The following is a 27918-nucleotide window of genomic DNA, read 5'->3' as shown; positions in this document are numbered from 1 at the left end:
GCAGTAAATAAGTACCGTGTAGTTACAGTTAGGTTAAGAGCAGGAACCTGGAAGAGAGACCGGGTGGGATTGGTGAAGACCTGTCAAACTTAAGAAACATCTTATAGAGCCAGTTCCCAGGTCAAAGTCACTACAGGGATTTGCATTTTAGAATCAGTGTTTTTTGAAAGCCTGTGACTTCGATTCAGGTATTTCAATCTCTGACCTAACACAGCCTCTACTATGGGTTGGATATAAAATGTGTCCCAAAAGTTTATATGTTGAATGGAGAAATGATTGGATCATAAGGGTGTTAACTTCATCAATGGATTTAATCCATGGACGAGTTCCTAGCTCAACAGGCTATTAGGAGGTGAGGCCTAGTTGGAGAAGTAGATCTTTGGAGAACACGCCTTTGAGGGGTGTATGGTATCACTGGACACTTCCTCTGTCTCGCTGCTTCCCAACCATGAGGATGTGAGCAGCTTTGCTTCTTCCTGCCATGATGCTCTGCCTTGCCACAGGCCCAGAGATGGGCCAAGTGACCATGGACTGAAACTATGAGCCAAAATATATCTTTCCTCTTTTAAGTTGTGCTTCTGAAATAACTTATCTTAATGACAAATAACCAACACAGTAACACAAAGGAAACACACTCAGTTTCTATGAGGGACCTCATGGGATAGGGACCTGTCTGCCTCCCCAGAACACTCTAGTTTTGTAGAGATATGATTATTAGAAAACTTACACATACACTGAAGGAAAAAGGTCTTAAAAGAACAAGAATGTGACCCTACTTTAGAAGAGGAAAGCAGATGGCTGTTTAGGTTACCATATAGGATTCCTATACTAAATTTGCATAATTATTTGCATAACAAATACAATGTAGAAAATTACAGAAATGCTGCACAGTCATCTTTGTTAGAGAAGGAGGTGGTGGGTGCTAATATTGATCTAGTCTACTGTTCATTATTTTACAGGTAAAATAGTGATCTCTCCTTCCTCATGGCTTCTGTTGGCCTACCATACAAAGCTCTAGTTATAATACACATGTCAACCTCTGTTTCTTTGTGCTCTCACAAATCAATAATCAGGCCAAGTGCTAGTGGTTCACACCTATAATCCTAGTCCTAGCTATTCTGGAAGCTGAGATCTGAGGATCTTGTTTCAAAGCCAGCTGAAGTAGATAAATCCAGACTCTTATCTCTAATTAACCAGCAAAAAGCCAATAGTGGAGGAGTGGCAGTAGAGTTATCAGCCTTGAGTGAAAAAGCTAAACAAGAGTTGGAGGCCCTGAGTTCAAGCCCTAGTACTAGCACAGACATACACACACATATACACACACTCCCCTATACACATACACACCACGAATCAATAATCATAATGTGAGCTTGTTGGTAGTGGATAGGGAAAAGCAAGGCTTAGGAAGACAATGGGCTTCATTAATTAACTGGTTTGATTGTTAGTTACTATTTTATGAATATTACGTTTCTCTAATTGAATCATTATAGAGTAATTATTTTTTAGACTTCACTATGGTTTACACAATGAACACACATAGAACCTCCCATTAAGTATTTAATAATTACTTGTAGAACTGTGTGGTGGATCACACACTGAACTGGTGCTGAGGCATTAATATAATTAACAATGGCCATCAAGCCTGGGATTTATGTTCATAAAACATCATTAATTTGAAGAATAGGTCGCATTTCTTTAACCCCATAAATTACAGCCCTTTAACACATTTAAAAGGTTCCTTCTTTTAAAGTGCACTTAAAAGAATTGATTTAACAAGTGGAAAGAATGTTCCTTACTTAAAAGAATTGATTTAACAAGTGGAAAAATGTTCCTTAAAAGACATTTAATTTTTAGTGGAAATAATATTACCAAAGACATTGTGTTTGAATAACATGTTTGAATAACAGTTTGTTCATCTTCTCAAGACATGGGATTTTTTTTTCATAAAATGATATGTAGCACTGAAAGCCCAAACGATGGCTGTATGTGGTTGGAACTGGAAAGGAGATTTGTGCAGATGACCTTGAGTTGGAGAGAGGCACAGAATGTGGGTGGTACTCTTGAAGGTGAATTTCCCTGTGTGTTATAGCCCTAGTTTAGTGATCAGGGCAACCGTTCAGATGGACAGACCCCTGCACCTCTGTGGCTTTCGTGACAAAGACAGGGATGTGGTTGACTTGGATATTCTTCAGACAGCCAAAAAATGATCTCCACACAGGGATCATCAATGTCTTCAAGTTTGCTGGAAGAGAAGAGGGGGAGGCACTCAGCTCATACGGCCAAATGAATGCATGACAAGTTTTAATTTTATTAGAAAGAGCCAAAAGGACCCTCCTTCTCAGCCCACCAGTCATTTCCTCCCTTCGACCAGGCATCTGATGCCCCACAACTATGATAAATGAACAGCAGGGCTGTTCTCGAGTCTGCAAAGAAGCTTCTGCTGCCCAAATCAATAGATAATAACTCTGAACTCTGCAGCTTCTTATGGGTCATGAAAGGCCTATAAAATTAACAACCAGACTATTTGGCAGGACATAAAATAGGGGAGAATGAAAAGGTTCTTGCTAGGCAAAATTCCAGTCCTGAACTTGACTGTCTCAATCTACCTGATTTTCCCATTCTGGGCTCACAATAACTCAGGGATCAGACTCAATGCCTTGGGAAATAGAGATCAGACTTTCAACCCCTTTCCTGATTCTTGGCCAATATTGGGTTTCTGGATTAATGCAACCTCTTAAGGGAGGTTATAGGCTTCTCAGCTATAGGCTTGGGACAGGAGAAACACCGTGCTGTGGCCTGGATTGCCACCAAGTTTCCCTAAATGTTGCCTCAAAGGCCTCACCATCTCCAATGTCCAGCCAGAGGCCACCCTGTCAATCCCTATGTGCTGAGTATCATAGTGCTGGATTCTGAGGAGAAGGTTGATGGTGGGCACAGGATAATGGGTATAGAAGTCAGGACCAGAGTTACCTGGGACACCTCCAATGTACAGTGGCCCATGGGTGCTGTTAGGTATGAAGGTGAACTGCCCAGCCGTGTAGCTGTTATCTGAGTCCAGTTCCAAGTGCAGGATATGGTGTTTAATTGTGACTGGAATAAAAGAAGTAGGTTAGATCTATCACCAGAAGAGAGCTCTTCCATTCCCACTATTTCACCATTTACTCTCTCTAGGAACATTGCCACTGGTCCAATGGAGCTGCATGCACAGGCATTCCATGAGCCTTGGTATAAATTCCACTAACTTCTTAACACCACACAGTGTTAGGTGCTTCTGCATACATTGCTGAATTGAATCCCTAAAATGTATCTGTGTGGAAGACAGCATTGTTCACTTTTCCCAGGTAAGAGATGGTGTTCTCTGAGGACCTGATCAGATGATGTGGTTCTCAGGAGCTAAGGTTCAAGCTCTGATGCCAAAAGTCATGCCTCCTTCACACCATTTTGGCTACTGTCCCAGAAGATGCAAAACTGATGCCAAAGATAGCACACACAAATCTGACCTTTGATATAAAAAGTTCCTTTTGGGTTGAGTTATAACAAAACTCAACATGGTTTACTTTCAAAGTAGTGCTGGAAACCTCACTTTCTACAAAAGGTGTTTTAGCTAATATAGATTCAGCTATGTCTAAACTAATATCCATGAGTTATTACTAGTATAACAGATTCTGAGAGGCAATGCTTGCTCTTCACCATTGCTTTGACTCCCTTGTTTCATTAGCATTAGCATCATGTTGACAAAAATAACCCATAAGTATTTCACACAGAGGGTCCTACTCATTTCATTTTCACAGCCTATGTACTATATTTAATCTCTATTTACAGATGCGGAAACAGGACATCAAGAGCCTTTATCCCAAGTGCCTAAGGAGAAGGACAGAACTGAGATTTGACCTCTGTTGTTTCATAGTTTCATAAGGTACTATGTTGTAGTACTTCTTAGTTTGCTGGGCTCAAGAAACTCCCCCCAAACCCCCAAACTCAGCATGCTATGGACAACTGAAGGCAGTAGCCATGAATTAATCTCAACGCAGTTGGGATTGAGAATGGATGAGTAAACCTGCAGGTGCACTTGATAATAACTGGAAGAAAGGAAGTGGCTTAGGTCTGTCGCTAGAAGAGAGCCCTGGGCCAGGCATGATGGATGGATGGACTGAGGCTGTCCTTTGAGATAATCAAATCCAGACGAGAGGACACTTTTTCCTGTGTGTGTGTTCAGGTCCTGAGGCTCGAACTCAGGGCATGGGTGCTGTCTTTGGGCTCCTTTTTCTCAAGGCTGGCACTCTAACACTTGAGCCACAGCTCCACTTTTGGCTTTTTGGTGGTTAATTGGAGATGAGAGTCTCATAGACTTTCTTGCCTGGGCTGTCTTTGAACTGAGATTCTCAGATCTCAGCCTCTTGAGTAGCTAGAATTACAGGTGTGAGCCACCAGTGCCCGGCTTAAGATAATTTTTTTTTTTGTTCTCAGCTGGGAGGAGAGTATTTTATCATATGAACAAAAGGCTAAAAGGGGTATCATACCTGCCACTGAGTGCCACTGTCCGTCACACAGAGACTGCTTTGGTGTAACTGATGTCAAGGCCCCACCTGCCCCAATGTTTGCAGAGGCTGTGACCTGGAATACAATGCAATGAATATGAAACAGTAGCTCTAGTTGAAAGGATGTATAAAATGCTGACAGAAGCCTACACGCTGCTGCAAAGGTGAGTCAATTATAGCAATCCCATGACTGCACTGCATACAGAGGGTTCTCTCCCAAGACATTTAACTAACTACACATTGTGTCTGTGATGGGCAGGGAAGGGAAGGGGCCAGGGATATTAGGCAGTGGGCATAATTGGGAGCAGAATCCCACCTTCCCACTTTCTAGCCTCTAGGAGCTCCTCCAGGTTTTTCCATGGGTTGAATCAAGGTGAATGCAATGAGAAGACGAAAATAAGTCCATTTATAAATAATTTATATTTGATTTGGGGCAAGCTATTCATAGGCAACTTCTGAGCCAAACAATGTCAATGCCATTATAAAGCTCATCGTCTTTGTCCTGTTTTCTTTACATCATTTCTTATCCACATGTAGTCACTGGAGACCTTCCCTAAAAATCTGCCAATATCCCCTGGCAAGCAGGAAGTTGCTAGAAGCTCCTCCAGATGATTGGAGACCTACACAGACACAATGGCTACAAGTACAGTAAAAAGCATTCTGCAGCCAGTCACCCATGGCTCGTGACTATAATCCTAGCTACTTGGGAAGCTGAGATCTGAGGATCACAGTGTGAAGCCAGCCTGAGCAGGAAAGTCTGTGAGACTCTTATCTCCAACTAACGAGCAAGAAGCCAGAAGTGGAGGTGTGGCTGAAGAGGTAGAGCATCAATTAAGGGACAATGCTTAGGCTCTAAGTTTAAGCACGTGCACACACACACACACACATACACACACAATCTAGAGGTGGGCATGGGTTAGTGAGGCAGCATTTGTGTAGCATGAGAGAGGCTCTGGGTTTCATCTCTAGCACTGAAAAAAGTATTCTAGGAGCTTGGGCTATTTTATTTACTTCTGGGACTTGTTACCCCCACATTTAATAAACTGCGGAAGGATAGAGATGAAAGCAAATGGCTTAGCATCGATCCTTGACTTGAGGCCTTAGTTCCCTGAGGCTTTGTGAAAGAACTTGGAAACTTCTTTGAAAAAGAAAAAGACATAACTCAGTGGTTAGAAATACCAATGGGTCTGTGAGTGATGGAAAGGATGGGGCTGCAAAAAGTATAGGTAGAAAGGAACCTATGAGGAGACAAAGCAAAGCCAGAGCAGGACCACTGGCTGGCTTGACTGAATGGACTGCAGTATTGAATTGTGTAGAGAGAATCTGGGACTGGTGACGATGGATTCCATTGTGCGGGGAAATGGATATATCGTAGGGTCACGGGCCCTGGGGCCCTGGCTGTGGGGCCATGGGCACAATATGTCTTCGTGCAGACAACTGGTGAGAAAACATATCCCAGGAATCCTGGCCACTCCCCTTCTAAATAAAAGTAGGCATGCAACCAGGGTGACTGGACAGGAGGGAAGATGAACATTTATGGGGCACTGGCAGTTTCTCTAGTCTTGGCATGAGAATAGGAGGATTATCTCCACATTTCATAGCTACTGAGACTAAGTCATAATTTACATAACTTCGCCAGGCTGGAATTTGGCCCAACTTGTTTTAAGATTTCTTGACTTACGGATGAAGAACAGAAAACATGATGATAAAATTACTTGCTCAAGGAAGATATTGTTAGTCCTAAAGCCAACTCATTGAACCATAAACCTGGATTCCACTTTCTACCACAATTTATCCAGTATGACCCAGAAGTAGAATCTGGTTCCCTCTCCCCGCCCCAGGTCATCAGGCCTCCACATACCTTTCCTGCCTCCATATAAACACTCAGATGCGGTCCCAGCTGGCTTCCGAGGTGTATTAGGATTCCAGTGAGACTTCTTGGGCGAATGCTGAAAACAAGCTTAAATTCTGGCCCCAACAACACAGGGTTAGCTTATAAAAGAAAGAAAGAAATCAGTTAATCATCGGAATTAAAAGACAGCCCTTAGAGTTGTTCAGACCGAAAAGATGAACTCTATATAAACTGCTCCTTACCCAAGACAATGTGGCCTCCTCCTTGGGAGAAGTAGATGCCTTTCTCCAAAGAGCCATCCATGCAGGGTAACACACCAAAGCTTGAAGAAGGGGAATCCAAGGGTTTGAAATCCAACTGGAAGTTCTTCAGGCATCCCACGAAACTACGTTGGGGGAGACTCTGCAACCAGACAGAAGAGAAAGAATTCTTAATGTACAGTTTCAAGAAATGCCTGGGCAGCCAAGGTAAAGGGTATGGCAGCTTTCCAGTCAGCAAGAATTCACATTTTCTTCTTTAGAGAGTCAGCTAGGCCTGACGGTTCCACGTGGCTCTTTGTCCATAGCATAGAGTCAAGAAAACCCATATGCCAGAGGCTTGGCGTAGCTGGGTGAAGTTTGAAGGTGTCACCACCAGAGGGAATGGTGCATGTAGGAGGGCTGGGGTGGGAGAGGTTGCTAGCTTGTGCCAGAAGAAAACCAAAAGGGTTGCCCTGACCCTGGCCTCCACACAGAGCTGCAATGGGGAACTTCTGTTTCAGTCCACAGAGTCTCTTTGCAGGTACAAACCCCTTCAAGGACTTCCTGAGCCCATGTGATAGTTTAATGCAGACAGCTGATCAAAAAATAGGGCCAACATAGTACCCCAATACTGAAGTGTGAAACAGCCCCTTATATTGTTAGGCTCGGTGTATTTACTACCAACAAATCTCTAATGCTATGTAATTTAAAAACAAAACAAAACACTGTGGGCATCACCAGGGACCTGCCTGAAACTGGCCAATCACAGGGGTTCCTCACCTGGGCCCAGGGATGACTTCTGGGGATTTGTAGTAATAATGTCTTATATACCAGATGCTCTCTGAATGTACATTTTTATGGGGGAGGAAAAAAAAGGACCACAACACATTCCTAAAATTCTCAAAATGTTCCTAAAATTCTCAAAGATAAAACAAGTTCAAGAATCATTGAATAAGAACTCCTAAATTATTATCCAGAACAAATGCTCAGGGACTATGGTCATCTTAAGAGAAAATGGTCCTTAGAGCAATAGTAAACTGCTGAATGGCCTCATCATGAAATTCTGAGTTTAATACCTTTGATGAAAGATCTGTATCTGTAACTCAAAAGAGATTTCCACAGCTGTCACCTGACTCTGAATTCCTAAGGGCTGGCTGGAGTTCCCAGAGTCAGAACCCCTGCTCCCCGGCATACTGTCAGGGTATTGATCCTTGCTGCCCTCCAAAAGCCCGTTCATCACTCTGTAATACAACTAGAAGAGGTGGAACCTTTAGGAGGAGGAGCCTAAGAGGAGGATGTGAGGTCACTGGAGGCACATTCTTCAAGGGCATTATGGGACCTTGGCCCTTCCTCTCTGTCTTGCTCTCTTTTTGCTTCCTGGTGGTCACAGGTGAGCTGCATTGATCAATCACACGCTCTCCATCCTGATATTCTGCCTGGCTACAGGCCTAAAGCAATGGGGCCAAGCAACAATGGCCTCAAACCTTGGAAACCTTTGAGCAAAAAAGATTAACTCCTTTTAAGTTTCTCTAGCATTTGGTCACAGAGAAGAAAAGTTGACTAACAGAGCCTACACTATGCAAAGGAGCTAATAATTGGTTCATACGCCCAGGCTGCAGGAAGGCTAGCAAAGAACCTTGGTTATAACAGATATTGTAAATGGGTATTACTATTCGCCATTGAGGCGAGGAGGCTGAATGTGATTGAAGTGGTCCAATGAATGCTGAAATCGTGCCCTTGAGCAGCCACCCTGACCTGTGATTTCTTTGAAGGAAAGAGGTACAGAAGTTGAAGAAAAGTACATATTAACGGTCTTCTTTAACACTTAAAAAGTTAAATGTGTATATTGAATATACTATAACTTACCTATTACTTGTGACTTACATATATAAGTTACTATAAATAATAAACTGCTTGCTGAGGCTTTGACTTAAACCCTTGGGAAAAAACTTAAGTGGGCCTATGGGATTGTCCAACCCAAGTTGGTAAAGAAGATTTGATTCAAATCATGTTCATTTCCAGGCCAGGATTTGAGTCTAGGCCCACTCCTGACTTACTGCAAACATACATCATACCAGAATGTGCCATCAGCTTTTGCGGAAAGGGGGAAAGCTACATCTAGGTACAGGACAGTTACCGGGCCTGAACTATTGGTAGGACCACTGTCTTAGCTCTGTGGAAGACAAGGGACATGTGGGAGGAGAGAGGCAGGTGTGTGAAGTGGGAGAGAGAGGGGGAGGGCAGGCCCAGAGCTGGCCTTAGGCTATAGTCCAGCAGAGTCTTTAAACTTGACAAGTCCAGTGAAATGCACTTCTCCTTGGAGACAGAGGAGTCTTTATTCTCCCCTAGCCCAGTATTTCCAAATTTGGTTCTTGAGATAATTTTGTCATTTCTGAACACTAAGTAGCACTGAAATGTATGTTCAGCTAAGTAAGTTCTTCGGTTTTCCTTTCGGTGCTGGGCATCCAACTTGGGGCCTTAAGCATGTCAAGAATGTATTTGGCCCTAAGCTCCCCTCCCTCCTGCCCCATTCCCTTACTATCCCTCTGGTTAGAAAAAAAGAGCAAACTGTAGCTTTGTGCTAGTATGTCTTAAATACCCCTGGATCACTTGGCAAGCTCTTTTTCTTTCTCCGTGTAAATGGATTGAGGCCTCACTGTCCCACTAGACTTTAATCACATTTCATTTCCATGTAAGTATTTTTATAGTGACCCACTACTGTGGCAAATGATATTGGATTTCTGCCTATGAAAAAGAGAGCAAATCCTTTAAAGACAACATTTACATTCAACAGTGAATTGACAGTAGACTGAAGCAAATACTTTCACCACCTTTGCAAAACTGATAAAAAAAAAATCACTAAAGCTTGAAATGCATTATCATAATACCAAATCTCATTAGGCCTGCAAGCTTCAGCCTGTATTCACATCCCTGGAAGAGGAGCTAGGAGACTCCTGTTTTCAGCCATGGAGAAGCTCCAGAGCCACTTCTTTGGACCTGATCTCTCAACCTGTCCTTTGCAAAGAAAGGCTCCGGACTTTCTTTTGGGGCTTGTGAACATTAGATTATTTTTTAATCATTTAAAGTATGTTGAGTTTCTTTCAGCACTGGTATTTGAACTCAGGGACTTGCACTTGCAAGGTAAGTCCTCTGCCACTTGAGTCACACTTGAAGTCCTTTCGTGCTTTGGGTTATGTTTTATAGAGTCTCACTTTCTGCCTGGAGTGGCCTGGCATGGTGATCTTCCTCCCTGCATCTGCCCAGTATCTGGGATCTTGAATTTATGCCACCATGTCCAGTCCAGCTTGTTTGTTGAGATAATGTCTCATTAACGTTTTACCTGGGCCAGCTTCAAACTGGGATCCTCCTGATCATTTTAAGATTCTTAGCTATCTCGTGTAATTTTAATGCTTCTATTATAAGGTGAATTACTTGTTTAATTTTTTTGGTGGTCCCAGCGTTTGAACTTAGGACTTTGTGCTTACTAGGTGAGCATTCTACTGCTGAGCCATACCTCTAGCTATTTTTTGTACTGGTTATTTTTTAGGTAGGGTCTTGTTTCCTGTCCAAGTAGGCACCTGGACCATAATCTATCTATTTATGCTTTTCACAAAGCTAGGATGACAGGTGTGTATCAGTGTCCAGCTATTGGTCAAGAAGCAGTCTTATGCACTATTCTTCCCCAGGCTGGCCTTGAACCATATCTTTATGATCTCAGCCTCCCATACAGCTAGGATTATAGGTGTGAACCACTGGCACCAACCATGAGGTGAATTATTCTTATCCACATTTACCTTTGGCTTCCCTGATAGAGGTGATCCCAAGTAAACCTGGGCTATGGTGTTCATGGTAGAATTCCCAGGCAAGCTGCCCTGCTGGGCTGTCAGCCCATCCACAGCCAGGTGTCCCTTTCCTCCATCTTGCCCGAACACCACCTTCAGAAAAAAGATAATAAATGAATCAGTTTTACCTCTGATAATTGGTACAGCATTTTATCAGTCATCGCAGGAAATTAAAACCAAAACAAAAGCTTTCTTCTCCTTCAGACAGCTTTAAATAGGGGAGAGGAGGACTCTTGTTCCTACCTGTCAGGCAGAACAAGGCCCAGAGAACCATTTGGCCTCTGATAGGACTGACTGCCCAATACCATCTGCCTGTATTGATTCTCTCATAAGGCCAGTCAATGAGTTATAAATACCTAATGGCCTTTGGCAGAAAAAAGGTTCTCTCCACCTCTGCTTTAAAAAATGAGAGAAGATTTTCTCTAGTTTGTTGTCATTCACCATTAATCTGTGAGACTATGTTAGATATTGGGCAAAATGAGATTAAAAAGGGAACTAAATGAAGTAAATAAGCAGATGTCTGGAAATTAAAACAAAGGATAAATAGCCAAAGAGATTAAGAGATGAAATCAAAGAGATGAAGAGATGAACAGCATATAAAACCCTCCAAACAATCCCTCCCACAGAGAGCTGGGATCACAGACATGCACTCCCATACCTAGCATGTTTTAGAAATGAAGGTCACACTAATTCTTTTTTATTTTTTACAGGGGTGAGCTACTGTGCCTGGCACATATCTCAGATGCCTACCTCCCTCCACCTCTACCACAGCCACCTTTAGACAAGGGCCATAAAAATTCACATATTTTCCCCACTTCTACTCTTGTATTGTGTGTCTGTGCCAGTACTGGAGTTTGAACTCAGGGCTTAGACACGATCCCTGAGCTTCTTTGCTTGAGGTTAGCACTCTACCACCTGAGCCACAGCTCCCTTCCAATAACTTCCCAAGATGGTCATCCCAGCAAGAGGCCTTTTCTGACTACCTTGTCTAAAATAAGGTGCTGCTCTGCCATTTCCTAGCCTTGTTCCAGTGTTTTCTCCAACTCCAGTATCAGACATTGATAAGGATTTTGTGTTTATATGCTTTAGGAGACTGGTTTGTGCTTGTTGAATGACTAAATGAATGCAACTTGTAAAGTCATTCTATTTCCTGGGCCTTCTAGGATATGGAAAGAATCTGAGGTGCCTTTGGAGAAGGGCTGGGGTGCTAGGGAGGTGAACCTTTACCCTGGTGCTAAGGGGGAAGGCACTGGGGTCCAGAGAGGGATCTTCAGGCCTGGAAACTTGCCCCGTAGGAAAAAAGGTCCAGGAAGCAGAGAGGAGAGAAAGCCAGGAAGGAGGTGGCTCAGAGAAGTGTGGAGGCGGGGGCGGGCGTCACAGCTGCAGTGGGTAGAGCCCACGTGGACCAAGAAGGCGGTGCTCAGGACATCCAATCACAGAAGCTTTCCCAGCCCACGTGCTTGCATCAGCCAGACTGTTGGGGTTACTGCTTTCAGCTATTCACATGGTGAATTCCATACCAAGAGGATCTGCAGGTTGGGTATCCCTCATCTGAAACACTGGCCTGGGATTTGGGTGGGTATTATTATTGTTGTTGGAACTGAAATATTCACAATATGATATGTTAGGGAATGGAACTCAAATCTAAACACAAAATTCATTTATGTTTCATTTATGTGTACCTTGTACTTGCAGTCTGAAAGATTTTTCTTTCTTTTTTTTCCTTCTCAGTACTGGTGTTTGAACTTAGGATTTCATTCTTGCTAGGCAGGTGCTCTGCCACTTGAATCACACTCCCTTGCCTTTCCCTTCGTTTTCTTTTAAGATCTTGACTGGGACTCAAATTCAGTACCTGACACTTTTGTTCATTGACTAGTACTCTGCCAGCTAAGCCACACCTCCCACCCCTTTTGTCTTTCTTTTTTAGTTTGTTCTTAGATAGGGTCTTATATTTTTTTCTGGGCCAGCCTTGTGCCTTTATCTTGCTACCTCTTCCACTTTCTAAGCATCTGGGATTCATGACCCACCATACCTGACCCTAAAAGTAATTTGGTACCATAGTTGTAGTGTTTATGTTTTGCCTGCTACTGATTACAAGAGGTGAGGTGTGGGATTTTCCACTTAGGGTGCCATGTCAGTTTTCAAAAAGTGGGAGGCTGCAGCATTTCAGAATTTGTTCTGGCAGTGCTTGAGGAGCCACTGATGGTCCCAGCCCTCACCGTGTGCCATTTCCCATTGTTGTATTTTGCTCTGCTCTTGAGCCTCAGTTTCTTTCCTTCTGCCCCCAAAGCAAAGACAAGGTGTCCTTTAGAGAGATAAAGAGCCATGAAGGAGTTCTTGGTGCCCGAGTGAAACAGCAGCCCTCTGGAAGACGTTGTCAGCACGTCCACAGCAAACTTTGACCTGCCGGGGGAGAGAGAGAAACAGTAATGAAGGGGAACAGAAGCCTGCAGTGTTTCTCTGCAGCTCTGCGCAGGGAGAGTAGGAGGGGAGCATGTCTTGACTTGTCAGCCTGTGTCTCTGTGGACTTCCAGAAGCCATCAGATTCCAGCTAGTCTCAGTCAGTTCTGTTGTACAGTTTACTGCACAGGGGACAATGCAGAACTTCTACCGCAAATTTAGCTAGCTCTGGTAAGTCCTAGCCTATGGCAGGAAGGAGCATATCTGGATCTTAATTGAAAACAAAATTTTTTTTAAGAGGCCAGTCATGGTCTCAGTCTCATTTTGGGCAAAAGAAGCAGTAGATACTATCGGAAAAGACAAAGTAAAGTGAAAAAAGGGCTGGGGTATAGCTCAAGTGGCAAGGTGCTTTTACCTAGTAAGCATAAGACCTTGAACTCAAACCCTAGAAGCACCAAAGATTTTATGCTTAAACAGTGGTAAAATTCACATCACCCCCAATTTTCCATCTTAACCATTTGAAGTGTACAGTTAAGTAGTGTTAGCCTTTTAAGTCAATGTTTTAGACCAATCTCCAGAATGCTTTCCATCTTACATCCTCCATTCTTTCTATATTCAACAACACCTTTCAATTCCCACCCCCACCCCCAGCATCTGGCCACCTCTGTTCCACTTTGTCTCTAGGAATCACTGTTCTAGGCACCTCTGCCTAGTAGAAGCACACAGCATTTGTCTTTTTGTGACTGGCACATTTCCCTTAGCAGTGTCAACTGTTTAAAGCCAATGAATATGCATTGCATTTTGTGTATATTCCTGGAAAGAAAGTAGGAAAGGGAGTGGGGACAGCTTGAATAACAAGGAAGTGACTGAAGCTCCTGTCAGATCTTTAACACAAAGGCACACAAGTCTACATTCACCTTCTCCTGTCCTCCCCCCTCACCCCCTCTCCCCCGTTCCCATCTTCCCCTTCATCTAGGACAGAACAGGGACTTAACAACAGTGTGAGTCAGAGACTGGAAGTTCATATGAGTTCGATTGCATGATGGTGGTGTATTGTATGCACAGCCAGCTAAGTCAGCTTTACTTGGAATAAAAACTCACCTCTATCCCTTTGTGTACCCAACAAATATTTACTGAGTGTGTGGCAAAGATCTGGGCCAGACACTGGAAAATTCCATAGGCATTCATGTCTTTGTGTGCATGGAATATGGGAACTCTGGGAAGTGCCTAAGGGTGCATCATGAATAGTAGAGATATGGGTAAAGCCAGACATCAGCATTCACACTCTGGGGTTATTGACATCTTCTTCATGCCTTCTCTTGGCAACCCTCTTGCCATATTGGAATCCCCACTGCAAAGGAACTGAGCTGGTCGGTGGTGTGGGGCCAGTACATGTCTCAGTAGGGGCCCAGAGCCAGGAGCTAAAGCCAGATATTTTTGACCCAGGGACAATTCCACCTCTGCAGAAAAGTATTGAAGGAATGGTTGACGCCTTTCTCTTCAAATCACCTGAAAATGACAAACCTTGCTTTTCTACTTTCCACGGATGCAATTAATATTTCTGCTCATTCTCTCTTTTCCCAAAAGGAATGCAACTTGTTAGCATAAACAAAATGCCGTCACGAAAAATGTTCTTTCTGGCACTGAGGCCACTTAAAAGACCAATATTCCTTCCACTAATGAATCCAAGAGAGGAAAGGTGATTTGTTACAGAAATAAATAGCAACTCTGGGGAAAAACAACAGTAACCCCCCCCCCCCCCCGCACCAAAGCCCAACGAGTCTTAATTTTTTAGCACACTGTCTATTCTCAATCAGGTCTGAGTTGACTGGAGTATTCCAGCTATCGGAGAGCACATGGTAGGCATCCATGCCCCCCCCCCACCCCGTCCTAAAGCAGTGCTGACTTCACCAGTGACAGGGACCAGGGCTCCTGCCGGCTAGATTTCCCTGGGACAGAACTGCATCAGGGACAGGATAATCTAAAAGTACCTGGCGTTCCACAATTCCTGGGGAAGCTTGAATAGCACATGGCTGGTGGGACTGTCTCCAAACTGGAGGGCTCCCGGACTGGCCTGGGCCGTGGGAGGGGGTGAGCACATCTTCACATCTTGCCTCACTTCCATATTCCTGGGCAAGGTCATTGGTGCATCCTGTATCAGCTGCATAGAAAGGAGCAAAATTAGAACAGTCAGTTCTTAGGGGAGGCGTGAAGGAAGCTGGCCAAGTACCATGCTCATTTTCACTCTTGATTGGAAGGGATACATTCTGTGGAGAAATAGAAGACCAACACCATAGTTCCTTGGATGGGGGCAATTTCAACTATGGGCCCATCTATGAGCTGGTCAGTGACTAGCATGGGGTGTTGGGAGATGGGGGACAAAAGGAGAGCCAAAGCTCATTCTCAGCTTTCTGTCCCTCCCACAAGACAGACCTGCCCAGCCCCCATCAGTAGTGGCCAGTGTAGCTTTGACTTGAGGACCACTTACTTCCAGGAAGGTATAGCGTAACTAGAAGGGAGAAAGGGGTTATTCTTTGGGGGAGACAAAGTCTTATGGGGCCTAAGTACCCCCTTCCTGTTTATTCTCTCTTTGAGGAGGATGTATGTTAGCCTGTATGACTCAAGTCTTTTTGGAAGTTGATAGCACCCTATCCTAGAGCATCAGAGAAACCACAGTGTCTCCTGAGATGCCAGCACATGGCCAGCAGCAGGAGGCAGCTGTGGCCAGCTGCTGGTACATGGAGCCACAAATCCACCATCTCTTCTTGTTGCCTATTCGCTTGGGCCTCTGCAGCAGGGTCGGTGAAAGGAAGACAGGGAGCTTGCATCCTGTCTTTAGTGTTTCAGCATCAACTCACGAATTCAAACAAACCTATTTTGTGCTGGAGGATGCTTTCAGCTCTTGTTTATGTGGTATTAGTTGAACTCAGGCCCTTGCTAAGCAGGCATTCTACCACTTGAGCCACTCTACCTTACTGGCTATCATTTTGGTTCTGTTTTCTTGTTTGTTTTTGATAGGTAACAGCCCGGACTGTGATCCTCATATTTGTGTTACCCTGAATTGCTGGGATGACAGGGGTGCTGTTGCTTCCAGACACTGTGTTCTCTTGTTGCTAGGATGACAGGCATGAACCACTACACCCTGTCATTGGTTGACATAGTCTCAAATACGTTTTTTTAAGGACCAGGCTAGCCTTGAACCATTTCTCCCTTCCTAGTAACTTTACTTAAACCTGCCTTGCTTTGGAATTCTGAATAGGATCTATGTGTTAATGCAGGTGAAAAAACCCCAACAACAAAATATACAAATAAATATCAAACATGTCTAGAAAAACTGTAGGGAGAAACTGAATTTCCTCTTTTCTTCACTATAGAGCCCAGATTTTGAAGCAACACTCATTGATGGTGAAGACCTATTGGCCAAAGTGAAAAAGAAGGTTTTCCCTTGTGAAGGATTGGTTCCATAAGGGGCCTACGATCTCTTCCTGGCCAATGAACCTATGGAAGGAGCTAGAGACAGAGCTTCTGAGAGTAGTTGCTATCCTATAAGGGAGAAAAACCTGGGAGAATTGGTGTCTCTTGTGTTGGCCATCATCCAGTGAAGACAAAGATGGTTCCAGAGCCAGGCAGGAGGGAGCCAAGAAAACCGTGGGAGGCGGAGCACCGTCCAGATGTGCCAAGTCTCAAGTCCCTCCCACTCTGGGCTACTCCTTATGTGACATCTTTATCACTGTTGTTTATGTCATTTTGCAAGGGCTTTTCTGGAACCAAGAGTTACAACATTTCTTCCAGATTAGGCTTGCTCTGAATGTGCACTTAGCATCTGTATGTAAAGTATCATCTGCTTGCCAGCAATTAAGTGGACATGTTCAATCACTCCCATCAGAAAAACATGTGAACTGCTTAAATTCAGAGCCAACCTTGGCTCTACTAAGAATAGAACCCAGCCTGAAGCCTACCTAGGACTCACTCCACCAGCTTCACTTGAACATTTTTTTTTTTGCTGAACATTTTACCAGGATTTCCTCCCCCCCTGCCCCCAGTCCTGGGGCTTGAACTCTGGGCCTGGGTGCTGTCCCTGAGCTCCTTTTGCTCAAGGCTAGCACTCTACCACTTGAGCCATAGCTCCACATCTGGCTTTTTCTGCAATTAAAACCCTCCTTATCACTGTGACTAATAGATCTTCACCACTAATAAGTGTTGCTTCAAAATCTGGGCTCTATAGGTTTGATATTTATTTGTATATTTATTTGTTGGTTTTTTTCTGCAGTAATACAAAATCCTGTTCAGAATTCCAAAGCAAGTCAGGTTTCAGTAAAGCTACTAAGGCGGGAGAAATCTGCCTGAGCTGGCTTGAACCTCGACCATCAGATCTCAGCTTCCTGTGTAGCCAGGATTTATAGGCATGAGCCACTGGTACCCAGTTCTTCATTCTCTTAATGATGTTATCATTTCTCACAGAATCTAGGCTCCAAATCTTGGTCATCCTGAGCACTTACTTCCCTTTACATTATTTTCATGCCCTATGGTTCCTTGCTGGGATGTATTTGTTTTCATTCTCCTTTCCATTTCTAGTGTCTCAACCCCCACTCTCTTGGCTAAACTATAGCAGTAGTAACATGCCAGTTTGACTCTAGATTTTTCCTATACCAAACAACCCCATAGGTTGCTGCCAGTTTAATAAGTTTTAATCTTTTAAGCAGCTTACAGCATTCCTTTCAATGACTTTCACTGACTGCAGAAAGACACCCAAGATATGTAAGCTACTTGCCTTCTATGTAAGACTTGCCTTATCCCACATCAGTGTATGCTTGAATTGCCTCTCTTTGGTTTCCTTACTCTACCAAACTTCCCACTGTTCATCAAGTCTTCCCAGACTAAGAGGCTTGAAAGCACATCGAAGCCTCAGGTTTGAATTCTGGCATTTCTGTCTACTGAATGAGTGCTCTTGGAAATGTTTTAAAAATCCCATCTGAAACTCAATTTCCAGACCTGCAGAGTAAGCATTTTATTCTGTTCTCTAAGACACAAAAGCCTTGGGAAGGTCCAAGAGCATCCACGCCAAGGGTCTGTACCTGAGCCCACCCACAGCCTGCCTCCCAGCTTTGGGCCTTCCTCATAGAGTATCAATGTCCAGCCATCTGCAAGGAGAGCGATCGCCTTCAGAAAAAAAAATCTGATTGCCATGGCAGGAAGAGTCCCATTGTACCACCCTGTAGCATGTCACATCCTTTCATTTAGCTTCTTGTGTGTGTGTGTGTGTGTGCGCGCACACACAGATATTTAATCCTTCCAATGACATCATAAGAGATTACCATTACTTTCTTTCCCTCAGAGCATATAGACCCACAGAGAGATTAAATAATCTTTCCAGTGTGCATATATACTTAGTGATGATGACTGATGTGAACCCCGGAAGCTGGGCTCCCGAGTCTGATACTTGATCACAGTTGCATTCTCTCAGCTACTGTGGATGCAGGACTAAATTCTTCTGTCTAGTCTGGAGCTTACCCATAGAGGGAAAATTCAAACATGTCTTCACTGATATCTCCCTCTGCAAGATCCCTGGCCCCTCTCTCTCTGCCAAGGCTCCCCCCTCCCCCACCAATAGTCTCACACCAGTTCCCTCCACTTGGCTGCTACCACAGGTACCTGTCACTCAATATGCCACACACTCCATTCCCTCTTTTTCTCTCCAAATACTTGTCATCCCGTCTCCATGGAGCTTTCAACAGCTCCCTCACCCCACAACCCAGAGTGGATGCCTCAGGATTCTCTTGCTGGTCTCTCAAATCTAATTACTGTCTGGGTTGAACATATTCTATCTTCTAAATGGCTTTAGACCTCATTAATTTCTCCCTCAACTTCCACTGTCACCATGCTGACTGTGTCTCAGTAACTATCAGTCTTACTATGAAGAAAATGAATGGCTGCCTTCATTTCTAAAGGGAACTTAATTCTATAGATGCTCTTCTCACACAAGTAAAAACCCTAAGGATTCAGAACTGTAGTTTTCTTAATAGTACAAAACATTTCTCTCCTTCCTTCTTCCTTTTTTTAATCGTTTCTCTTCCCTCTTTCCTGTCCCTTCCTTCCTCCCTCCCTCCTTCCCTTTCTTCCCTCTTTCTCATACCTCCTCCCCCACCCCCAGCCCCTTGTGCAGGTACCAAAGCTAGAGCTCAGGGCCTTGTGCTCTTGCTCAGCTTGCTTGCTCATCAGGCACTCTACCACTTAAGCCACACCTCCAGTCCAACAAAACATTACTATCTAGCCCTGCTCCCTTAAACCACTGCACAGCAGGGAAATAGTGGCAAGGTGAGCAGCATGTTGCTGATGTAAAAAGTGTGTTAGGCAGGAGTAGCTTGCTTTCAAGGGGCTAGGGCTCCTGGGTTGGAATTCTACCTCTACCTTCCACCTGCATGAACTTGGGAAAATCTCTCCCCTATCTGGATTGTAGCATCTTTTTCTCTAAGGTGTGGCCAGTGATGGTATTCAGCACACAAGGTTAAGGATTAAGAAAATCCATTTGGTGGGCTTAGTACAGGGGTGGTCAGTGCTATCAATTACTCTTATTGATAGGAAAGTCACACTGTTAACTTTAGGAAGCGCAAGAAATTCCTTAAGTGCTAACGTCTTCAGTCCATGCCCGCGCTTTCTCTCCTCCACACTAGGGATGGCATTTCTTTTTAGTCTAAGTGTGTATGGCACCTTAGAATCATCTGGAAAGTTTTGGAAACTATTGCACCCATGCCCACTCCAGGAAACTTTTGGTCTGATCAGGTCAGAAGCCCCTCATGCGTTTCAAATGGGGGAAAGACCCCTGTATTCTAGAGAAAAATCACCGGGCCTGCTAGAGACATGGCATAGTATCAGCTACAGAAATCCAGAAATCTGAGTTAAGATTTTGTTAGCGGTTGTGCAGATAGATTTAGGGGGCGATGATTTATGTTTGGAGAAGGAGCGGTTCTATCCCTTTACATGGATACTTTCATATATGAAAATGAAATGATGTAGCTTGTTGAGATCAGTTTAGGAAAAGAGGAGGAAGAAGGGGGTGATGGTGAGGGAGAGTAGTGGAGGGTAAGACTGACCAAGGTACATTGTATGTATGTATGCATGCATGCATGTATGTATGTATGCAATATGGGCGCATCAAAATGAAACCCCATTGTAACAACGAATTGAAACTAAAAAAAAAAAATGAAGAAAAAAGTGTTTAATCACTATTAACATTTAGATAGTTTCAGAAAAAAGCCCTCTAGAAAACCACAAGGAACATATCTAAACAGCCAAGATCACCCAGCCCCTCTGCTGGATGAGCTAAAACTGTGCTCATTAAAATCTCATTATAATACTAAATTTTCCTATCCATTAGTTTTGAACATTTGCTATATGAAGCACCATCTTCAACTGCGCATGCCCAGAGAAGTACCGCCCCCTACAGGTGATGTGGAGTATTTCTTTATTCTCTTGGTAGAGTTCTGGGAATTTTCTCCAGTGCTTTCCTTCCTTGCTGCAAATAACAGACGTTGCTTTACTCTTTTATCTCCCGGTTTGAGTCACTCAGAATGAATCACTCTTAGCATCATGGTTCTACTTGTTCTGCGACAGCAAAAACTGCCAAATTTTTATCAAGACACAAAATAAAAAGGCTGAAAAGAAACTAATTTTGTCATTCTGGTATGATTCAATTGTTGAAAGGCACCAGTGTCTCCTCCTGAAGCCACCGACCTGACCACCATGGGTCATGTGATCTCTCTCTTCCTTCCTTACCACCTCCCACCAGGCAGCAGGGACAAGGAAAACTCAGGTAAGGCTTTGATGCTTACCTGGTTGATGTTGAAAGTCTTAGCTTTGTTGTACCTTGCAGAATCTCTAAATAACATCAGGAAAGGTGGCTTGTTTAAACTGCAGCCTCCCAGGGATGCTTCTCTCTTGGTAGATTTACTGGCAAAGTCGAGGACTTCAGGACTCTGTAATAACCTAGAACGAGGGCAGAAATAAAAGCTGCCTTCAATGATCATCCATGGAGCAGCTGGACCTGTTGTTGGTCCATGGAAGGAGCTCATCCTCAAAATCACATTTTCACCATCATGGTTCCTACCTGCATGTCACCACTAAGCTACAGAAGGGCTAAGAGACTTCTGTTAACCTGTAATGTTGTAGGGCTATGGCAAGGCCTGAGTTCTAGTTCTTTACAGTGAGTGTCATATAAAAACATGACAATCAAATATGCATAGTGGAGGAAGGTGGATACTGGGTGAGACATACTGATACAGACTGCCAGGAAACCTCAGAGGTGATGTATGGGAGGATTCACTTGACTGTGTTTGAGTAGGAAAGTCTCACTGGAAAATCTCATGGTGGTCATTTGAGCTTCAAGATGGCAGACAGATGCCCCTAACCACCTCTCTATCTTCTCCATCCCTTCCACTTCATAATCTGATGAACAAAGATGCTGCCTAAATCAGGTGCAGCATGAGTGGTCTGAACCTTTTCTTGGCCATGGGGAAGGGTGGGAGGGATGATCGCACCATCGAGACAGGCAGCCTGAGGTTCACAGCCAGAACCAGGATCCCTCTCTACCCCAGAAAGGCCATGAGCTCTTAAATGAATCATTTTGAATCAGAGGAAAACATTTAAAAGTTTCTGTGCATATAAACACTAAGCTCTACTCTCTCAACTGGAAACCATATTCATACTGGGTGATTTGGTTTCCTAGCATTGTGCTGGTCCATGCAATCATTTGCTCTTGAAACTGAAAGTAGCTAATCAATTGTGCAATCGTGATTAAAATAAAGCTTTAGCTAGGTACAAGTGGCTTTTGCCTATAGCCCTAGCTACTCACAAGGCTAAGATATGAGGATTGTGATTCAAAGCCAACCTAGGCAGGAAAGCCAGTAGGATTCATCTCCGATTAACCACCAAAAAGCTTGAAGTGGAGCTGTGGTTCAAGAGGTGGAGTTCCAGCCTTGAGGTAAAAAGCTAAGAGATTAAACCCAAGACCTAACTTCAAGCCCTACTACCGGCACAAAAGGAAAAAAAAAAAGTAAAAGGAAACCAGCACACACAAAAAAAGAAGTAAAAGGAAGGAAACTTTGGAATGAATAATTTTAAGGCTATAATTTGAAATGCACAATCATGGCAAAAAAAAACCAAACCGTTTAAATAGGGATACAGGTGGAGCCATTGCAACAATGAGATGTACAAGTCGTAATGTTGAAAAATGAACTTTACAGCCGGGCGCTGGTGGCTCACGCCTGTAATCCTAGCTACTCAGGAGGCTGAGATCTGAGGATCGCGGTTCAAAGCCAGTCCGGGCAGGAGAGACCGTGAGACTCCTATCTCCAATAAACCACCAGAAAACCGGAAGTGGCACTGTAGCTCAAGTGGTAGAGTGCTCGCCTTGAGCTGAAATGCTGAGGGACAGCGCCCAGGCCCAGAGTTCAAGCCCCACGGCCGACCAAAAAAAAATGAACTTTACAACTTTAGCTGGGCAGAGCAGGGGGGGGGGGGGGACAAAGGGGGAAGATGGGAAGGGGAAACAAAGGAGGAGGCAACAATGCTTGATAAGAAATGTACTCATTACCTTGTTCTTGTAATTGTAACCCCTCTGTACAGTATTTTCACAATAAAACAATTTTTAAAAACCCTCTAATTTCAAACTTTTAATAAAATTTCAACATGAATATTAAGGTCATAATCTGAAAGTGTGTGTGTGTGTGTGTGTGTGTGTGTGTGTGTGTGTGTGTGTGTGTGTGTGTGTGTGTGTGTGTGTGTGTGTGTGTGTGTGTGTGTTGGCCAGAATGTTGTCCCTGAGCTTTTTGTGATCAAGGCTGATCCTCTACAATTAGACTTTTTTCCAAGGTCAGATGCCAAAGTTGACTGGAGCTTTTGCTTCTTTGTTTGTTTATTTGTTAAATGCCTGCATCTTACCAAAGCAGACAGTTTGGAAATTTGTAGAGTGACAGCCTATATGGCATGTTGACAAAGTGAACTCTGCTAAAAGGATCAATGAGGTGCCCTTCACATGGGTGCCTATAAGAATGCTGCCCACAGAGAGATCACCCACCTATGGACAAAAACATTGCTGATACAGCCCTCAAAATAACTCCCACCCAGGCGGAGAGACTGTGGGGCATTCGGAAATTTTGGTAGCCCTTTGTTCCTTCTCAGAAGCTGGTCATCAATGAGAAGCCGGAGGCTGAAACAGAAAGAGAGCAAGACAAAATGAGAGGTGTTTGGAAATTCGCTCAACATGGGGTCACTCTGTTGTCTCTGACCCAGACTCATTATCTGTTGCCTAAAGGATGAAGCTAAACTTATTCTTAAAATGCATTTAAGTTGTCTTCACATATTGTTATCATATAGTTTTTAATTAAATGGTGCATACATACAGAATATGCAGTTATTAGAAATAGTTGGCTTTTTGAATTTTTACAACATGAATATCAACATAATTAACACCCAAAGAAACAGAATTAGCCCACCATTCTAGGAGCCCCATTCTGAATTCCTTTTCAGTCTCTGGCTTCCCTCTTTAAGAGAAATCAGAGCTGGGCGCTGGTGACTCACGCCTGTAATCCTAGCTACTCAGGAGGCTGAGATCTGAGAATCGTGGTTCAAAGCCAGCCCGGGCAAGAAAGACCGTGAGACTCCTATCTCCAATAAACCACCAGAAAACCGGAAGTGGCGCTGTAGCTCAAGTGGTAGAGCGCTCGCCTTGAGCTGAAGAGCTGAGGGACAGCGCCCAGGCCCAGAGTTCAAGCCCCACGACCGACAAAAAAAAAAAAGAGAAATCAGAACCCTGAATTCTGGTAGAATAATGTATCCTGTTTTTGAACTGTGTATAAATGACATCATAATCATCATCATATTTGTGAGGTTTACCCGTAGGTTTATTACATACATTTGGAGAATTTTCTTATTGCTGTATAGTAATCTACTTTGAATGTATCACAATTTACTTATCCACTTATCGTTCAATAAGGAAATTGATATAAAGGAAAGGGCAAGCTTACTAGGAAAACAGTATTAGCATCACGAACAAATATTTTACAAAAAGACACCAGAAAATTCTACTCAACTGAAGAAGGCAGAACTTGCAGGGCTCTTAGTATGGCCTTCCACTCACCCTGAGTTGTCGCTTATTACAGACACATAATGCAGCATGCCATCTATGTACGTCTGTGGAGACTTGAAAATCGGGTTACTGTCTTCCCGGGTGCTCAATTCGATGTGACCATCTTCCAGAGTGACCTGCAAACTGCTTGTCTGAAATCATAGAATATAGAATATACCCACTGACAATGAATATTGACTTTATGATCAAAACCATGCATAAAACCAGGATTTTATTTTACTGAGCCAAATGTTTTGACTCAGCTATTTTGAGCTAAAGAATATTTTTGACTTCATATTTACTAATATTAAGATCATATGCAAATTACCTCAATACGAATGAATTTGTCAAAGTTTTTTCCTGGGTGAACATTCATTAGGCCAAGTTAACTTCCCAATCAAATATGTGATACAGTTCCATCATTTCCAATTTTTTCTATTTTTACTTTCATTTGGCTTGAAGTTACTTCCACAAGAATCAACTATTTCTTGAATAAATTTTACAGCACAAAGCTGATGCACCAACTGTCTTTTTCACATAAAATGACCATCATTTCATCTCTAGTTTTATGAATTTTTTATTCTCTGGTCATTATTTCTAGGAGGCTCAAATTTTCCATGTGAAACTGCACAGATCTAAAGGTTGGCAAGGTGATTTGACTGTCAGTCAGTGATTTTCAAATGTGCAATTCAGCATTTGTTATTCTAGGTTTATTCAGTTTTTCTCCCTAGAATAATTTCTGCAGTTTCAGCAAAATGTGGTTCTTTGAGTAGCTCTTGGTCTGACACAAGACCAGTGTTGGTTTTATTTTATGGTGCCTTTCCCCTCAATTAACAGTACTCATTGTGAATTCAATCAAAGAATGCTACTGTGTATTTATTTCCCAGATAATCCACCATGAAACTAAAAACAGTGTCCCTAAGATACTCCTATAATTTCTCTATTGTCCTAGATTGTGATCTGAATTTTTGCTAATCTACTTCTTCTATGTGCTTTTGTTCATTTTATTGTGTGCTGAGCATGCCTCTATGTGGCAGGAAATGAGTGTTAGAGTATATATAGAAAGACTGAAGTCCAACCTTGGCTTTGATGGAGTCACACAGCACTACCACCCCAGCCCCGGCCCACACATACACCAGTGTCCAATGTTGGCCATGGGTTTGTTTCTTTTTCTTCTTCTTTTTTTTAATATGTTTTTTATTGTAATGGGCTTGTTTCTTTAAGGCTACTTTTAAATATGGTCTCTAAAGACTAGTGAGCAAGAAAGCAAGAGAGGATAGGTTGTTCTAATCTCATATTAACACAGAGCCAGCTTATAGGAAGTACTCCCCCCTTCCCAGCCCCCCCCCCCCCCCCCGGCCCCAGTAGTACTGGGATTTGGATTCAGGGCTTCATACTTGCTGGGCAGGTGCTCTACTACTTAAGCCTGTCCTCTATCCTTTTTCTGTTTTGGCTATTTCTGAGATAGGTATTGCTTTCTACTTGGGCTAGTCCAGATGGTGATCCTTTACTGCCTTCTGAAGCTGGGGTGAAAGCAGCATGCCACCACACCCAGTCTTTCCTGGTGCCTTCTTATCTTTACAGCCCAGGCTTGCTTAGAAACATGATCCTCCAGATCTCAACTTCCCAGCTAGCTGGATGATGGGCATACCCAGCTACTGGATGAGATGGGTCTTGCAAACTTTTTTGCCAGAGCTGGCCTTCAACTAGGATCCTCCTGTTCTCACAGCCTCCTGATTAGCTAGAATTTGTAGGTGTGAGCCACTGATGCTTAGATACTAGAAATCTTTATGACAGATACTAGATAGCTCTGTGATCCATAACCCTAAAGACACACACACCCAAGAACAACAGTAGCCTGCTTGTACTTAAAAAGCCCACTCCTAATACAAGTGGGTTTCTTTTTTTTTTTTTTTTAAGAAGGTAACTATCACTTTATTGTTGCCTTGAGTTTTTCTTTTTTTTTTTCTCTTCCCCCACTTTTTATTGTGAAAAAAAACCATACAGAGGGGTTATAATTACATGAGCAAGGTAATGAGTCCAAGTGGGTTTCTAAGCATTGACTCCTACACCTATGTTCCTACCCTGGCTAAATCCTCCCAAGCTGTAGAGGGTGCCTCCTTGTGGAAGAAAATTTCAGCAACTCTGTTGCAACATGAAAAAGTAAAGACCATATTTTCCCCCATCCCCCAGGCCTATCATTTTCCCAGTAGTTCTAGCTATCTTTTTGTGTCATCAAAAAAGAATTATAAGGCTGAAGGTGGTAGTATAGGCCTGTACTCCCAGCTATGTGGAAGGATATAAGTAGAGGGACTATAGATAACCTGGACAAGAATACAAGACCTTATCTGAAAAATAAACTAAATCACAAAAGGGCTGAAGATGTGGCTCCAGGCCTTGAATTCTGAGTTCAGACTCCAGTAACATGAAGAAGAAAAAGGGAGAGGAAGAAGATAGGGGGAATATATTTATGTTTTTCTCAGATCTAAAGATTTAAATTACATTTACTTATTAACAGTTATAATTCATATCAACTCTTATTCAATATGCCGATAAGAATGAAAATAAATCCATGGTTCTGTAAATTATTATGTACTTTTTAGGCCTGATTTCTTTTAGTATCTCCCATAGGTGTAGAACAATGTTCATGCTTGAATTGTACAAGAGCATTCACCATGGTGACCAATAAAATGCCCAACTACCCTCCCTTCGAAATCCTCTCTTGCTTTTGACATCAAACGTTGAGTCAGATTTGGATGCTGTTCAGTATCAAGGTGCTATTTCTTACCCGCGTCTGATGATGTATTAACACACCGTTGGGTTGAAAGGTCTGAAACCCAAAGGAAGCCTGGAAATGGTCAGGCAAGGGTGAGTCCAAATTAGTGAAGCTTAGCTGGCCTCCTCTGGAGAAGGAAGCAGACCGCACCAGCTGCAATGCAAATGGGGAATCAATTACTGGCACAGAAATCACTTCATGCTGAACCTTCATAGCACCTTTCCTTGTATCATAATGTCAGAACCCATTCATGTTCTTCAAGAAGATTTAGAAAGAATCCGAGTCTGGCTTTGTTTATAAGAAGTCAGCACCTGGAAGGCTTTGTGTGTATAGCTGGTATTCTTACTTGTCTTCAAATTTAACACAGCATGCAGGAGAGGCTGCACATATATGGGCTGTGTGTGTGTGTGTGTGTGTGTGTGCGCGCGCATATGCACTAGCTCACAATACCATGTGCTACCAGAAAAGCCAAAATGTTGGTGTGTTAATGACTCCAGAAGATGGGCCTGCTGGGATGAGATGTGTCACAAGGTTCGGGGTCCTCCGCTTACCTTCCAGTCTTCAGAACACTTTTTGGTGACTCCCACAGTATCGTTCAACCTGACGACACCACTGGTTTTCTTCAGATTTTTCATGCAGCCTCGGAAAGCAGGTGTTGAAATGTTAAACCTGATAAGGGGTACAAAAAAAGAAGGGAGGGATCAGGCAGGGCTCACTTGAGACATGCCGCTGTTGTCTAGCCTTTCTCACTTGTGAGCAAGCACTGCCTGTTTGATAGTGATCCATTCCCATGGGGATCTTGCAGTGCTGTCCTGGGTCTCCCATAATGCTGCCTATTTTATAATAGTGGGGCGGCTACCTTCTTTCCACATGAATCTGCACTCTTGGCTTTAAAACTGGACAACAATGTTGACAGCAGGATGGCTACTGTTCCCAGAATGCATGGACCAAAGATGCTCAATACTAGAAGTTTTCTTTTTCTTCTTCTTTTTTTAATACTAGAAGTTTTCATCCCCTCATCCCCCAAGACGTGGTACTAAGGGTGGATGGGAAGTACATGAGTAAGGTAATACACAAATCTGCTATATAAATATGTATTAAGCCACTGATACATAATGTACAAGAACCAGGACTGTTCTAGAAAATTGC

General features: G+C 43.2%; 1 protein-coding gene across 2 annotated transcripts in view; it reads right to left on the bottom strand.

Moving 5' to 3' along the window:
• Window positions 1–1855: 1855 nt before the first annotated feature.
• Window positions 1856–27918, bottom strand: part of Lama3 (laminin subunit alpha 3) — a 227740-nt gene continuing 201677 nt past the window's right edge. For both annotated transcript variants that reach the window (XM_042675276.1, XM_042675275.1), the window contains 13 exons: window positions 27321–27438; window positions 26782–26922; window positions 24006–24145; window positions 22944–23075; window positions 20701–20854; window positions 14863–15032; window positions 12691–12874; window positions 10424–10564; window positions 6633–6792; window positions 6400–6530; window positions 4521–4614; window positions 2971–3090; window positions 1856–2242 (listed from right to left, as the gene is read on the bottom strand). In XM_042675276.1, coding sequence (XP_042531210.1) covers window positions 2097–2242; window positions 2971–3090; window positions 4521–4614; window positions 6400–6530; window positions 6633–6792; window positions 10424–10564; window positions 12691–12874; window positions 14863–15032; window positions 20701–20854; window positions 22944–23075; window positions 24006–24145; window positions 26782–26922; window positions 27321–27438 — 1831 coding nt within the window. In that variant the 3' untranslated portion in view covers window positions 1856–2096. The remainder of the gene's footprint in view (window positions 2243–2970; window positions 3091–4520; window positions 4615–6399; window positions 6531–6632; window positions 6793–10423; window positions 10565–12690; window positions 12875–14862; window positions 15033–20700; window positions 20855–22943; window positions 23076–24005; window positions 24146–26781; window positions 26923–27320; window positions 27439–27918) is intronic.

This window comes from Dipodomys spectabilis, unplaced genomic scaffold (assembly GCF_019054845.1).
Source record: "Dipodomys spectabilis isolate Male_0828 unplaced genomic scaffold, ASM1905484v1 ptg000024l, whole genome shotgun sequence".
Taxonomy (NCBI): domain Eukaryota; kingdom Metazoa; phylum Chordata; class Mammalia; order Rodentia; family Heteromyidae; genus Dipodomys; species Dipodomys spectabilis.
This window is presented reverse-complemented; position numbering and strand designations above follow the sequence as displayed.